The 16,455-nt window shown below is 41.8% G+C and overlaps 1 protein-coding gene across 12 annotated transcripts in view; it reads right to left on the reverse strand.

Annotated features, from left to right (window-relative positions):
• The window catches only part of LOC131953051 (uncharacterized), a 192,351-nt gene that overhangs the window by 145,987 nt on the left and 29,909 nt on the right, over positions 1 to 16,455 (reverse strand). For 9 of the 12 annotated variants that reach the window (XM_059316055.1, XM_059316058.1, XM_059316065.1 and 6 more), the window contains exons 4-5: positions 1,851 to 1,898; positions 7 to 96 (exon numbers count right to left, since the gene is read on the reverse strand). In XM_059316055.1, coding sequence (XP_059172038.1) covers positions 7 to 96; positions 1,851 to 1,898 — 138 coding nt within the window. The remainder of the gene's footprint in view (positions 1 to 6; positions 97 to 1,850; positions 1,899 to 16,455) is intronic. The other 3 variants (XM_059316063.1, XM_059316059.1, XM_059316060.1) reach the window with 1 other exon arrangement.

Consider the following 16,455-nt stretch of genomic DNA (forward strand, 5'->3'; position numbering starts at 1 on the left):
ACTGACCAGTATATCGTGAGCCAGGACTTCCAATAGAGAGATAAGGTTGTGTCCATCCCTGAGATCATCATAGAGGTCAAGAATTCGTCGACCAGCCTGAAGAATTAAAAATTAATTAAATTAAATTTGGGTTATAAAAAAATAATTAACAGAAACACCATTAAACTAACATATAAGTGGCATTACACTGTTGTGGTTATGTCTAAATGCATTTATTTGTGCTATGTAAATTGAATAAAACTAAGGGAAAATATGTAATCGACATTAAATATTATAAAAAATAAATAAAAAATAAAGCACTTAAATAAACCTGTAATTAAAGTATGTGCATAACATTTTTGTAAAACTAGTTTACCACACTGGTTTCTTTACTCCTAATATAATGTTTATAGGGAAAGCATTCTCAAAGATTAGTAAACTATAAAATAGGCTAACGCGAATTTTAAAATCAGATTAGCTATCATGCAGGTTTAATTAAAAACCGGCTTAATCCTCAGCATGAAACAAGTTAGTGTAGATCACATCCATGCGTCGTACCAAGCAATAAAACAGACGGCTTAAGGTGTGAACCAGCTAGAGATAAAGACCAGATAGCTTATACTTGACCTCTGGTCATTTATTTACAAACTATCTTCATGTCAAGCAGACTACAAAAACCTTTCACGCGTTATGGTAAAGTCTTGCTGATTAGTTCACGTGCAAAGGTTAAGATTTTTTTATTTTTTTGTTTATAGTTTTTTTTTTATCTATTTTTTTTTCTTTTTTTTTGTAATGTGATGTAACGCTACAAAAGTTTTATTTCTAACAATAATAAAAGCCCATTAAAAACATCAAGCAAAAAGTTGTGATAATCATGAGTTTTCAATGATAGTTGCAGAACATCTTGCAGAATTAATTACATGTTTCAATATACATTTCCTCATTAAAATAGATTAATTAAATCAGTGATTTACAAAGCCGTTCCACCCCACCCTTCCCTGCTGGTGTATAAGATGACTAACCATGTCAACTTTATTAGATCAAGTCAAACCAGCCATGGTTACAACATGCGAGTTAGTACATGATAAAAAAACCGTTCAACAGATTTACACCGATGTTACAAGTGCTTTACACTACGATACCACAACATAAAGACACGTTAGGGGAATTCGAAAAGTGCATCTAATGCAGAAGAAAGCATACAAAATAGTTAGAAAGGTAAAAACGAAACAACGTTCTGAACTAACTATGAGCTACTATTTCAAACATATAAAGAAAGTATAGTATGGGGAAATAAATTTGCATCTCTAAGTACAATAGTATCTGAACTTTATTTTGCAATATAATTTACATTCAATAATAACCATCTTTAAGAAAATAAATCATACACAAGAGTTAGAAAGGCAAAAACAAAACAACGTTCGGATCAAACTATGAGCTACTATTTCAAACTTTAAAGATATGCATATTTTCTAACATTGGGTAACAAACTACAACAGGATTTCAACGTCAGTTTACTATAGAATTTAGAATCGATAATAATCATCTGTTATTTGATAAGAAAACACGTTTCATGCCCACTAACTATTTTACTATGACAGAATAGAGAGAGATTTAATAACACATAAAGCGTGCGGTCAGTAAATTATGTGCACACAACATATTGATCTCTTCTTCTTCACTAGTTGTTGGCTGGCGTACAAAGCTGCCTGCCCGTGTGTTTATTCCCTACACATCATCAAAAACACCCTACACATCAGCTGATGAACGCATATCAACGAAGGCACACTCTATATTAGCTAATGAGATAGAAGGGGAGACAACAATGAAAAAGAAAAACACAAGCACGATGCAGATTGTTGCGAACAAACCTGTGTGAACCTCCAATGCTGCGTGTAATCAATAGGAAATGGACACCACTAGAGAAAAATGTGAGAAAACATCACACTAACAACTCGTTCAAATACACTATCAATTACAGGTATCCTTCATACACGACCGACCATACTATATTCTTAATTAAATGATGTTCTTTTTTTTTTTTAATAGATAAAACATTTCCTAAAAATATTCTCCTAAATACCTTCAGTGATGGTTCGTAAACATCTTTAACATTTTTTAATACACATATATTACTTCGCGGGATAACATATATTTGGGGGACAAGTTTTCACTAAATGCATGCTTGCATTTATACAACAAACATCTCGACTCGAGTGACTCGACACACATGTTATAGTGCTATTCAATCAATGAACATTCCCCCCACCCAAAATTCGTCCACTACAAGTTGACACGATGTACCTTTAAAAAAACCAACGACAGCCCAACTCGGCTAAAACAGCCCTCCCCAACTCAACCCGCCAACATTTATTTTGGTAGGAAAAGCCTGACACCTTCCAACATTTTATGCAAACAAGCAGGCCCCAATTAGTTAAAGGTTACGACACTTCCTTTGTTGGAAGGAATTTTTTTCTCTCTCTCGCCCGAGCCTCGTCAAGTTTAAATAATGGCCAGATTTAACGAGACATTTTCCTGCCCCAGGCCGGGACGTGACGTTACACATTCCTGACTTACGCCATACCCCCCCCCCCCTGCCACCCCACCACCCCCGGGATCTGTTACAACAGTGAATTGTATGAAAGCTCGACCTATTGCTCATAGGATAGGAGGATCATTACTCGGCGGATCTTTCAGTCAATGAGTTAGTCATTCTAGATGCCTTTGTTTTAGTCGTCAAACTGTGTGTGGGGGTGGTGGGGTATAATGGTGTGGGACAAAGGTGTGCGTGTGTCGATATAATAGGGAAAAGGGCAGTTACAGTGGGAGTGCCTGCAGAGTGGGAGTGGGAGTGTGAGGGGGATGGTGTGGAGGGCTTACTGCAGTATCAGTCGTGTCGGGGAGGGGGGGGGGGGTGTTTGTTGCAATGTGAGTGGATGAGTTGGAGTAGCTGTAGTGGGAGAGAGTGGAGGGCAGGTCTAGAATGGGACGATCAGGTAAGATTGCATGACTGGGGGGAGTGGGAAAGTGTGGAGGGTTTGCTGAAGTGTGAGGGTGTTGAGGTAAATCTGGAGTGGTAAGATGTGCGTGTGTGGGAGGAGTGGGAATGTGAGGAGGGTTTGCGAGGGTGTTAATGTAACTCTAGAGTGTGACAAACAGGGTAAGCGTGGGAGTGAGACATTAGTGCACATTAGTAAAATGACAATGACAGGCGGTTTGTTGACATCGATTCCGTTTTCTCAATCATTGTTAGCAGGTTCACGTGACGGGCGGGGTCGGGGAAGGTTGGATAAATTGACGTGTGAAACGCTCAGGACTGATCGCTATACTTATAATTATTGCCATGATATTCTCCGACAGGATGTGACGTGGAGGGGCCAAAGGTTAATGGTGAAATGTGAATCCTGGTTTACATGGCACGTGTTAAATATTTTTCACTGTCTGGAATATGAGGGGGAGGGGGTTAAGTGCAGAGACAGACAAGGTACTAAATAAATAGGGTACTGGCAAAGCCTAAAGATGTGTATTGGAAGAGCTACAAATAATACATGGTAGATCACTAATTAGCATGAATTATATGCTTTAATTAACTTTATACATTTTATACAGGTTAAAATTTCAGCTAAAATTTGAAACAAGAGTGCAGTCCATTGAGAAAAATAAACATGACTAATATCATAAACATAGTCCTATAGGCCCACATTAAAAAAAAAAAAGAAATTGATGAGACAGGAATCAGCGAAGAAAATATTTACAATAAAAAAAAATTAATACGGAATGAGATATTGGGCGTTGGGAATTCATTCAAGGCGTGGATAAAATTGTTTTACGAGGAACCGATGTTATTGTGTTTGTGTGTGTGTCTCAATGTGTATGTTTGTGTATGTGAGTGAGTGTGTGTAAGTGAGTGACTGGGTATGTGTATGTGTGTATAACTGAGTCCGTGTGTGTGTGAGTGAGTGTGTGTGTGTGTGAGTGTATGTGTGTGTATAACTGTGTCCGTGTGTGTCTGTGTGTAATGCATGAAGCATAGGAGTGAGCACCGGCAACGACAACACCCCCCACCAGATGTTACAGTCAGGTTAATATACTTCCACGTGCATTCGAGAAGGTTTTTTTTTTTACCCCGACCCTCCCCCGCTGAAATAAACAGAAGGTCGACCGATAAAGTAAAAAAAATGAAGACTCCGATAAGCAAGAGATAAAGGTGAGCTCGCATCATCTTTTTGACTCTCTTTGTTCCTCGGTTATGTCGGTGCGAGAGAACGGTAAAGGTGCAAGGGCGAGATCTTGCTAGACCCGTCTCTATAGCTGTAACCAGCAGCTAGAGAACGGTAAAGGTGCAAGGACGAGATCTTGCAAGGCTAGACCCGTCTCTATAGCTGTAACCAGCAGTTAGAGAACGGTAAAGGTGCAAGGACGAGATCTTGCAAGGCTAGACCCGTCTCTATAGCTGTAACCAGCAGTTAGAGAACGGTAAAGGTGCAAGGACGAGATCTTGCTAGACCCGTCTCTATAGCTGTAACCAGCAGCTAGAGAACGGTAAAGGTGCAAGGACGAGATCTTGCAAGGCTAGACCCGTCTCTATAGCTGTAACCAGCAGTTAGAGAACGGTAAAGGTGCAAGGACGAGATCTTGCTAGACCCGTCTCTATAGCTGTAACTAGCAGCTAGAGAACGGTAAAGGTGCAAGGACGAGATCTTGCTAGACCCGTCTCTATAGCTGTAACCAGCAGCTAGAGAACGGTAAAGGTGCAAGGACGAGATCTTGCTAGACCCGTCTCTATAGCTGTAACTAGCAGCTAGAGAACGGTAAAGGTGCAAGGACGAGATCTTGCTAGACCCGTCTCTATAGCTGTAACCAGCAGTTAGAGAACGGTAAAGGTGCAAGGACGAGATCTTGCCCGGATAGTAGACCCGTCTCTATAGCTGTAACTAGCAGCTAGAGAACGGTAAAGGTGCAAGGACGAGATCTTGCTAGACCCGTCTCTATAGCTGTAACTAGCAGCTAGAGAACGGTAAAGGTGCAAGGACGAGATCTTGCTAGACCCGTCTCTATAGCTGTAACTAGCAACTAGAGAACGGTAAAGGTGCAAGGACGAGATCTTGCAATGCTAGTAGACCCGTCTCTACAGCTGTAACCAGCAGCTAGAGAACGGTAAAGGTGCAAGGACGAGATCTTGCTAGACCCGTCTCTATAGCTGTAACTAGCAGCTAGAGAACGGTAAAGGCGCAAGGACGAGATCTTGCAATGCTAGTAGACCCGTCTCTATAGCTATAACCAGCAGCTAGAGAACGGTAAAGGTGCAAGGACGAGATCTTGCTAGACCCGTCTCTATAGCTGTAACTAGCAGCTAGAGAACGGTAAAGGTGCAAGGACGAGATCTTGCTAGACCCGTCTCTATAGCTGTAACTAGCAGCTAGAGAACGGTAAAGGTGCAAGGACGAGATCTTGCTAGACCCGTCTCTATAGCTGTAACTAGCAGCTAGAGAACGGTAAAGGTGCAAGGACGAGATCTTGCTAGACCCGTCTCTATAGCTGTAACTAGCAGCTAGAGAACGGTAAAGGTGCAAGGACGAGATCTTGCTAGACCCGTCTCTATAGCTGTAACTAGCAGCTAGAGAACGGTAAAGGTGCAAGGACGAGATCTTGCTAGACCCGTCTCTATAGCTGTAACTAGCAGCTAGAGAACGGTAAAGGTGCAAGGACGAGATCTTGCTAGACCCGTCTCTATAGCTGTAACTAGCAGCTAGAGAACGGTAAAGGTGCAAGGACGAGATCTTGCTAGACCCGTCTCTATAGCTGTAACTAGCAGCTAGAGAACGGTAAAGGTGCAAGGACGAGATCTTGCTAGACCCGTCTCTATAGCTGTAACTAGCAGCTAGAGAACGGTAAAGGTGCAAGGACGAGATCTTGCTAGACCCGTCTCTATAGCTGTAAACAGCAGCTAGAGAACGGTAAAGGTGCAAGGACGAGATCTTGCAAGGCTAGTAGACCCGTCTCTATAGCTGTAACCAGCAGCTAGAGAACGGTAAAGGTGCAAGGACGAGATCTTGCTAGACCCGTCTCTATAGCTGTAAACAGCAGCTAGAGAACGGTAAAGGTGCAAGGACGAGATCTTGCTAGACCCGTCTCTATAGCTGTAACCAGCAGCTAGAGAACGGTAAAGGTGCAAGGACGAGATCTTGCAAGGCTAGTCGCACGGTACAGCTATAACCAGCAGCTAGAGAACGGTAAAGGTGCAAGGACGAGATCTTGCAAGGCTAGTCGCACGGTACAGCTATAACCAGCAGCTAGAGAACGGTAAAGGTGCAAGGACGAGATCTTGCAAGGCTAGTCGCACGGTACAGCTATAACCAGCAGCTAGAGAACGGTAAAGGTGCAAGGACGAGATCTTGCCCGGCTAGACCCGTCTCTACAACTATAGCCAGCAGCTAGAGAACGGTAAAGGTGCAAGGACGAGATCTTGCCCGGCTAGACCCGTCTCTACAACTATAGCCAGCAGCTAGAGAACGGTAAAGGTGCAAGGACGAGATCTTGCCCGGCTAGACCCGTCTCTACAACTATAGCCAGCAGCTAGAGAACGGTAAAGGTGCAAGGACGAGATCTTGCAAGGCTAGTCGACCCATCTCATAGTACAGCTATAACCAGCGTTCATATTTAATAACTGATATTTAAACGCACAGACACACCCCTGGTTTTAGTGAGAGATATGGCTGAACTAATCTAAATGCTTTAAAGATATGATAATCCTTTATACAGAATGAATAAACTAGACATTAAAGATATGGCTGTCCGTTGAACATAAGTAAACTAGTCTAAATACTGTAAATGTATAGTCTTCCGTTGTATATTAAGTAAACTAGTCTAAATGCTGTAAATGTATAGTCTTCCGTTTTACATGAGTAAACTAGTCTAAATCCTGTAAATGTATGGCTGTCCATTTTACATGAGTAAACTAGTCTGTAAAGATATGGTCCTCCTCCATTTAACAAGATGAGTAAACTAGATACTGTACAAAAATATTATATTTAACAGGACAGGTAGGGATACGGCGAATCACAAGTATGACCACATGAACACGACTGAGTATGTTTCTTAATGGCGCATAAACCAGATTTAAAGTGTCGTGATAAGATTAACGTTGTCAGGCTAAGGACATTATACAACAGAGCCGAGGTCAGAGAAATAAAAAGTTACAGGAAGGTTTGGATTACCGCACACGGGGGACAATCAAGGTCACTCATTATCTCACACAGAAGGTATGTGCGGCTCTAGCCCGTCCTCTTCCATGTTGGAGTTATATTTAACCTTTGTTTAGACTGCAGGCAATTAGGGGATGTATTGAGATAGGGCATGTGGAAAGTGGGGGAATGGGGAAGTAGGGTGGGGGGGGGGGGACGACACGTGATTTTTACCATAGACCTTTAGCTGAATAAACTTAATCTGGTAAAACTACAAAATACACCACATTAAAACAAATAAGTTTCTCTATACCCGTTGCAATAATAATAAAACATCGCCTAGATAGCCAAAGGGTAACAGATAGCTTCACTGCTAACTTGATAGTTTTGTTGAACGCGGAGACTTGGGCCCCGTAGATTGCCCATGAGTCCAGCCAGCTATAATGGGTACCCAGTTTAGGACGTGGAGACTTCAGCTCCGTAGACCGTCCCTGAGCCCACCCAGCTCTAATGGGTACCCAGTTTAGGACGTGGAGACTTCAGCTCCGTAGACCGTCCCTGAGTCCACCCAGCTCTAATGGATACCCAGTTTCGGACGTGGAGACTTCAGCTCCGTAGACCGTCGCTGAGTTCACTCAGCTCTAATGGGTACCACTGACCGACAGGTTAACAAGAGGTAACGTTTAACTAACCAGATTTAAATCGAATGCAATTTTAGGCAAGCAGAGTAATGCGTAAGCAAGAAATTTAAGCCAATGCATCTTAAAGCAATCCTTAAATAGAGCTATTGCTAAAGTAGATTAAGTTCAATAGGATATAAATGCTGAAGTAGATTAAGTTCAATATAGATTGAATTCAATAGGATCTAAATCTCCTTATCATCGAGACGAAACATTTGCAATTAATGACATGATGAATTACCGGAAATTCGCCATAAAGTTCAAGAGTCACTAAACTTCTAAGTGCGGGAATTCCCCCAATAAATAATAAAGATGTTGACATTAAAAATACGCGATCAGTAATCTGAAGAGCTGAAAAAATATCTAGTGTTTACTCTTCATATAGTTTATTATAACACATATTGTTCAAGCGGGTTCATTAAACAAATAACTTGCTTTATGTTTTATCTATCAGTTAAACAGGCATCCATCGGGTTTTCCCCATCTATCTCATTGTTTACAGCGCAGATAAGAAGAAGAAAAAAAAAACGTAGGAGATCTACTACGTACATTCCTGTACGAGGTAGGATGGACAGAATGACGGATGGAGTGTGAAGCGTTATGCGTGGACTGGGCTAACCTTCTATCTCCCGGATAAGGGGCGTATCTTATTGCAATCTGGGAAATATATAAACACAAGCCCCCTCACACTGTGGGGTCGGGCAAGTATGTCGTGTCCTCCCTTCATGCCAAGAGGAAGGTGTACATTACTATCTTGTGTAACACGGTGTACAAGTTTGTTAAACATTGTGCGATTGTCGAATCAATCGCTCGTACACGTTGTATATCGCCGGTATTGATGTCGAGTGTTTGGCTCTAGACAGCTGCATGATATGGGTAAAGTAAATGCCACGAGGGAAAAAAATTACCTTCAATCATTTCTCCAAGGACCACCTAGGTAAAATAATTAAAGAATATAGACCTAGCTATCTACAATATCAATGTATCAAAACATAAACAAAATTCTAATGTTTACCGATTCAAATACACCATTAGCCAATGTTGGAGCCATCTTGTGCCCCCTGGCTATTGCTACCAGGTAAAGTCATGCTCTATAGAGATGGGTATCACATATCTGTTTAGAGGTTTTAGTGCTTTCGAATTATTAACTAACGCGCACAATCAAAGAGTAATGTTTTTTAATGTATTAAAATTGAATTAAAAGTAAAGACTCCATTTTTTTTTTAAAATATTGAATATTAGGCAAAGATCACTAATCTATGTGGACGTTATCAGATTAAGCAACAGTAAAACAGCCATTACTCTGGGATGTATCTCCGGTTTCTTTTTCACTGCCGAAATCAAAATTAAATAAAAGGTAACCAAATAAATTGACTTGAATTTGCAACGCCACTCTAAGCGAGGTAGGCGAAGGGAGAGGGGTGGGGGGTTCATCATATTTCCTGGTACCTCTCGTATGGTGTAGTTTACAGCCTAACTTTAAAGTGACGTCACGTAGGTAGAGGTTCACCAAATCTACAGGTACTTTGTCTAGTGTATACCCTAACGTTAAAGTGACGTCACGGAGGTAGAGGGTCACCTAATCTCCAGGTACTTTGTCTAGTGTACACCCCCCACGTTAAAGTGACGTCACGTAGGTAGAGGTTCACCAAATCTCCTGGTAGTTTGTCTAGTGTACACCCCCACGTTAAAGTGACGTCATGTAGCAGCTGTCACTGTACGCGTGTCCACAGTCTCGTGCTGGAACCATTCAGGTATTTTTTTCACCATGAATGCCAGCATACAAAAAATTAACCTTTCGCGTGGTAAAAAGGTTACAAAACAAAAGACAATGTAACCGCTGGTATTTCCACCACACCCCCACCCCTGCTCACACGGGGCGGTGTTCGATGTAGCATATGTCTGGATGGGAGCTCCAGGAAACTAAATACAAGTACAACAAACAGCCTGCATGCAGGAAGTCTGAGATAACATGTGATGCCATCCTCGTGTACAGCAGACAGCATCAGATGGTGACTCACTACTGGGACGTGAGCTCATGTCGATAGGTGTAGCATTAGATCACTCTAGTCAGACGTGAGCTCATGTCGATAGGTGTAGCATTAGATCACTCTAGTCAGACGTGAGCACATGTCGATAGGTGTAGCATTAGATCAGACGTGAGCTCATGTCGATAGGTGTAGCATTAGATCAGACGTGATCTCATGTCGATAGGTGTAGCATTAGATCACTCTAGTCAGACGTGAGCTTATGTCGATAGGTGTAGCATTAGATCACTCTAGTCAGACGTGAGCTTATGTCGATAGGTGTAGCATTAGATCACTCTAGTCAGACGTGAGCTTATGTCGATAGGTGTAGCATTAGATCAGACGTGAGCTCATGTCGATAGGTGTAGCATTAGATCACTGTAGTCAGACGTGAGCTCATGTCGATAGGTGTAGCATTAGATCAGACGTGAGCTCATGTCGATAGGTGTAGCATTAGATCAGACGTGAGCTCATGTCGATAGGTGTAGCATTAGATCACTGTAGTCAGACGTGAGCTCATGTCGATAGGTGTAGCATTAGATCTGACGTGAGCTCATGTCGATAGGTGTAGCATTAGATCAGACGTGATCTCATGTCGATAGGTGTAGCATTAGATCAGTCAGACGTGATCTCATGTCGATAGGTGTAGCATTAGATCAGACGTGAGCTCATGTCGATAGGTGTAGCATTAGATCAGACGTGATCTCATGTCGATAGGTGTAGCATTAGATCAGTCGTGAGCTCATGTCGATAGGTGTAGCATTAGATCACTGTAGTCAGACGTGATCTCTTTTCGATAGGTGTAGCATTAGATCAGACGTGATCTCTTTTCGATAGGTGTAGCATTAGATCAGACGTGATCTCTTTTCGATAGGTGTAGCATTAGATCAGACGTGAGCTCATGTCGATAGGTGTAGCATTAGATCAGACGTGATCTCTTTTCGATAGGTGTAGCATTAGATCAGACGTGAGCTCATGTCGATAGGTGTAGCATTAGATCAGTCGTGATCTCTTTTCGATAGGTGTAGCATTAGATCAGACGTGATCTCTTTTCGATAGGTGTAGCATTAGATCAGTCAGACGTGAGCTCATGTCGATAGGTGTAGCATTAGATCACTGTAGTCAGACGTGAGCTCATGTCGATAGGTGTAGCATTAGATCAGTCGTGATCTCTTTTCGATAGGTGTAGCATTAGATCAGACGTGATCTCTTTTCGATAGGTGTAGCATTAGATCAGTCAGACGTGAGCACATGTCGATAGGTGTAGCATTAGATCAGTCGTGATCTCTTTTCGATAGGTGTAGCATTAGATCAGTCAGACGTGAGCTCATGTCGATAGGTGTAGCATTAGATCACTCTAGTCAGACGTGAGCTCATGTCGATAGGTGTAGCATTAGATCAGTCAGACGTGAGCACATGTCGATAGGTGTAGCATTAGATCACACAGACGTGAGCTCATGTCGATAGGTGTAGCATTAGATCACTCTAGTTAGACGTAATCTCATGTCGATATGTGTAGCATTAGCAGAGTATAAAACTATTGAGACATTTTTAAAATATAGGGTTATATTTTCTAAAGATGCCATTAACTAGCCCCGACAGACAAGAAAACGCCCACACCCAGGTCTACAAGCCCAAGTCAGACAAGAAAACGCCCACACCCAGGTCTACAAGCCCCAGTCAGACAAGAAAACGCCCACACCCAGGTCTACAAGCCCAAGTCAGACAAGAAAACGCCCACACCCAGGTCTACAAGCCCAAGTCAGACAAGAAAACGCCCACACCCAGGTTAACAAGCCCCAGTCAGACAAGAAAACGCCCACACCCAGGTCTACAAGCCCCGACAGACCAGAAAACGTCCAGACATTTGGCCAGGTCTACAAGCCCAGTCAGACAAGAACACGCCCAGACATTAGGCATGCAGACGCCCCATTAACATCAACACCTGGGATTTGAATGGAGATTTTAAGCCGCGGAGCTGCATGTTTTCCCCCAGATACAATTCCAGATTTGATCTACCTGCATCTCATTCGGGGCGATAATTCAATCAGATAAAAAGGTTAAGCCGTATTTTATAGTCTAGGTTAAACATGGCGGCAGATGACGTGGGTACAATAAAACCCTATTATCCGTATGCCGTATATAGAACAGGCTAGCTACACCCAGCACTCCAGCTCTCCCTAATATAACTTTCACACTAACATTGTAAACCTTGCACTTTCAATCGAAGGTTTTATGTCGCGGCCATTACTAATATCTTACAGAAATTTTTAATGTACTTCTATAGATACGACTAGTCTAGGCAGAAATCGAAATTGCATTTCTGAATGATATTGCCATTGGCCAGCAAAATATAAAATTATAGTGTACACACTTTTTTAAACATTCTGAGCTTGTAATGATCAACATCAGATAAGATCAACATAAGGTCTACGCATATGTATAATGCCCACCCTCATTCCCATAAGACACTGCCAAGAATGGCCTAAGACAAGCACTTAATACAGAAATCATGGCACAATGCTAACAATCAAGAAACGGCTCTAGCTATAGAAAATCAATGCTAATCAGAGTAAATCAATGCTAATCACTCAGTATTCTACTCTGTTAACAAATAAAATACAACCCCTGTGCTTAAGCGACTAATCGATGATCGGCTAGGGTTTGTGTTTGAGAGCAGTTGGAGCAGGCAATAACCTCAGCTTTAGTAGGACTGGGATGTGATAACAGGGGATACCTGGCAACATGCACCCGAGCAGTAGCTCCAAGCTGTCCTCATCTTGTTGAGTTAGTGATTCACGTGGGGAGCGGTCATTAACTACAGAACTTGTCCTGCCTTTCAGAAAGCAAAAAATATCGACTCCATGACCATAGAGGTACCAAGTGCCTCAATTGTGTGATTCCCTAGCCTATCTGTATAGCCGACTGTATCTTTTACCAACAAGCCAATGAGCTAAACATTTGAAATCCCTTGGCCAATCTAAAAAAAAAGTCTCAAGCTGAAGGTGTGAGATCCCCTGACCTATCTAAAAAGATCTAGAGCTGAAGGTGTGAGATCCCCTGGCCTATCTAAAAAGATCTAGAGCTGAAGGTGTGAGATCCCCTGGCCTATCTAAAAAGATCTAGAGCTGAAGGTGTGAGATCCCCTGGCCTATCTAAAAAGATCTAGAGCTGAAGGTGTGAGATCCCCTGGCCTATCTAAAAAGATAAAGACCTGAAGGTGTGAGATCCCCTGACCTATCTAAAAAGATCTAGAGCTGAAGGTGTGAGATCCCCTGGCCTATCTAAAAAGATCTAGAGCTGAAGGTGTGAGATCCCCTGGCCTATCTAAAAAGATCTAGAGCTGAAGGTTTGAGATCCCCTGGCCTATCTAAAAAGATAAAGAGCTGAAGGTGTGAGATCCCCTGGCCTATCTAAAAAGATAAAGACCTGAAGGTGTGAGATCCCCTGGCCTATCTAAAAAGATCTAGAGCTAAAGGTGTGAGATCCCCTGGCCTATCTAAAAAGATCTAGAGCTGAAGGTGTGAGATCCCCTGGTCTATCTAAAAAATAAAGAGCTGAAGGTGTGAGATCCCCTGGCCTATCTATAAAGATCTAGAGCTGAATGTGTGAGATCCCCTGGCCTATCTAAAAAGATCTAGAGCTGAAGGTGTGAGATCCTCTGGCCTATCTAAAAAGATCTAGAGCTGAAGGTGTGAGATCCCCTGGCCTATCTAAAAAGATAAAGAGCTGAAGGTGTGAGATCCCCTGGCCTATCTAAAAAGTCTAGAGCTGAAGGTGTGAGATCCCCTGGCCTATCTAAAAAGATCTAGAGCTGAAGGTGTGAGATCCCATGGCCTATCTAAAACAAGATCTGAAGGTGTGAGATCCCCTGGCCTATCTAAAACAAGACCTGAAGGTGTGAGATCCCCTGGCCTATCAACATCCTTTATCTGACCACCCTAGAGCTACAATTGAGGGGTAAATGAAACTGTGACATTTGAACGCTTCCTGCTCAACGCACCGCCTAACTAAACTGTTCCCCCCCTACCTTGTATTAGAAAACTGATGTAAGATAAATACCTAAAGAGCAATGAGTTCATCCCCCCCCCCCCCCACACACCTTCTGCAGCATCAACAAACGCGCGGACGTACGAGATAAAGCAAATACGAGCCATCAAAGCCCGGGGGGGGGGGGCATTACGTTATAACAACCCAGGTACCGCTAACTGCTCACTAACAAACCTCCAGCACACAGTGCGTCTTATTTTTTTCAATCTTCTGAAAGCCTTAACTAAATAAATAACTGCAGTTTAGAGAAAAACGCTCGTTTTATTGTTCAGCTGAGATAAAACCTCAAGGTACAGTTGATATAGCTATCGGGAATTCCCCACCTGGCACGGCACGTAACAATAGACAACATCTGTGCTGTAATTGTCTTCTATTCTAGGGTAGCAAACACAGGGAAAAGATTGCATTTGGGAGTTTCAATAGAGAGGGAAAGTTTAACCCTACAACTTGAAAGAAATAACATGGAAATAACACAATCCAATACGAATGTTTTTCGAGAATAGTTTTGATAAATAAAGTTAACTTTTCTAAACACATTTAATCCTAGTGGTGCTTAATTATTTGTAATGATTTTTTTTTATACATTTTATTATATGTTTGTTATAAACTACATTTTACATGCAAGTATGACTCGTGATTTACTTCTGGTAAATACCACACGCGCCGACTACGCAATTTTCTAAAGTAAAGTTCACCCCGAAAAACAAGCGCTGTTTGTTAGCTGCGTGTTAGCAGGCACGGGATGATGATGTGAAAATGTTACAACGCGAACCACCTAGGTGCCAAGCACTGTCTTGTCATTTCTATCCTCCCCCCCCCCCCCCCCCCTCTATGTGCACATAGCTTCCTGTGAGATCTGCCCTGATTGGCGTGTTAACTGCGCTCATTTGTAAACCACGGGTCACGTCTAATTCGCACAGACTTTTTTAACATGGGATGAAATTACTGGTGTCCCTATTCTAGTCCTGTGGTACGGTGTGGCCTAGCGCTAAAGAGTTAGACTAAAAGTAAAGTTCCCCTTCCAAACTTGACGGTCTATGGGGCAAGTGAAGTAGAGTTCACTTGTTTCTGTGACCTAGGCATATACAGGGATAGTGTGGTCAGCACTAATCCCACTATGCCCAGTCGCTTTTACTTTCCCTAACGTTAGGTACCCATCAGAACTGGGTGGAAGGGACGGTAGAGAGTTAAGCTGCTAACTCGAAAATCTCGAGTTCGAATCCGGGTTCAAATCACTATTATATCACTGAGTCCACCCAGCTCTGATGTGTTCATGACTCATATTAGGGAAAGTAATTGCGGCTGACCATACTATCCGTTCATATGCCGAGATCATAGAAACAGGTAAACTCTACTTCATTTGCCCTAAGGACTGTCAGGTTCGGCAAGGGAACTTTATTTTTCTAGAACTGTTCCTCCACTAAATCTATTTTTAGCAACAAACTGTTTACATATTGAAGAGATCTGACTCATACTTTTTTTCGTTAACATTTCAACCATAGCTACACAGATAATATTTATACGACAGAAAGACAAAACAGACAAAAACAACCTCCAACAAAGACAATACAGTCCCGCTATTTATTTAACCAGGCTAGTTATTAGAAGAACTGACCAGCAATTATCTTCTCAATGAGTTCTCTAGAATTCCCCCGCCCCCGCTTCTCACACGTCCTACTGTAGTGTGACATTATAAAGGTGCTAAGTCAATCTGACAATGTGTCAATGATGACAAGTTTAAACACCAGGAGACTCGGGGTTGTATCCCCTGCTGTCAGATAGCTCAATGGGTTATATCCCTTTATATCAGACAGCTCAATGGATTATAGACAACTCAGACAACTTAATGGATCCGATTCAATGCTGTTGATGAGTTTAATGGATTATAAACTGCTGGACATTAAGAAAACGAAATCCAGCAGATCCAATATAAAGTCTATATTATAAAGTATATAGACTTTATATATAAAAGTCTTTATATTTATAAAGACTTTATAATATAAAGTCTAAATATATAGTATATATTTATTTAAAGATTCGCTTGAAGAAACCTACATCTTCACATGAATGTGTATCAAATCTTGAGGGCGTATTAAGATCTGCACTAAAGACATACAACTAAACGACACTTCATACAAACTATCGAATAAAGTGCTTTAATGTGTGCAGGTCTGGGATCCAGGGGTAGATAAACATAGCTGACATCAAATCTGGCACTAAAGGCAAACCCTATAAAACTTGATGATATCTCCATGTTCATCTCAATATTTTAGATCGTAATTTTTATACCACTCCACTCCCCCACCCCCACCATAGAATTCACCTGGTAGATAACACATCTCTAATACAGATGTTGGAATTTAACCTTTCAATCTTTCCAGTTAACTTTATCGCCAGATCTAAATTTAGAATCTGTTCATATTTAACAGGAAAGCGTGTTTTTCCTTTTTAAACAGATAAGGAAATGGAAATAGTTAAGAAATCGGGACTGGCGTATTGAAAATATGTCATAATTCAGAAATCGTTCATACTTTT

This window comes from Physella acuta, unplaced genomic scaffold (genome assembly GCF_028476545.2).
Source record: "Physella acuta isolate Inbredline_101_S28 unplaced genomic scaffold, ASM2847654v3 ptg000902l, whole genome shotgun sequence".
Lineage (NCBI taxonomy): Eukaryota > Metazoa > Mollusca > Gastropoda > Physidae > Physella > Physella acuta.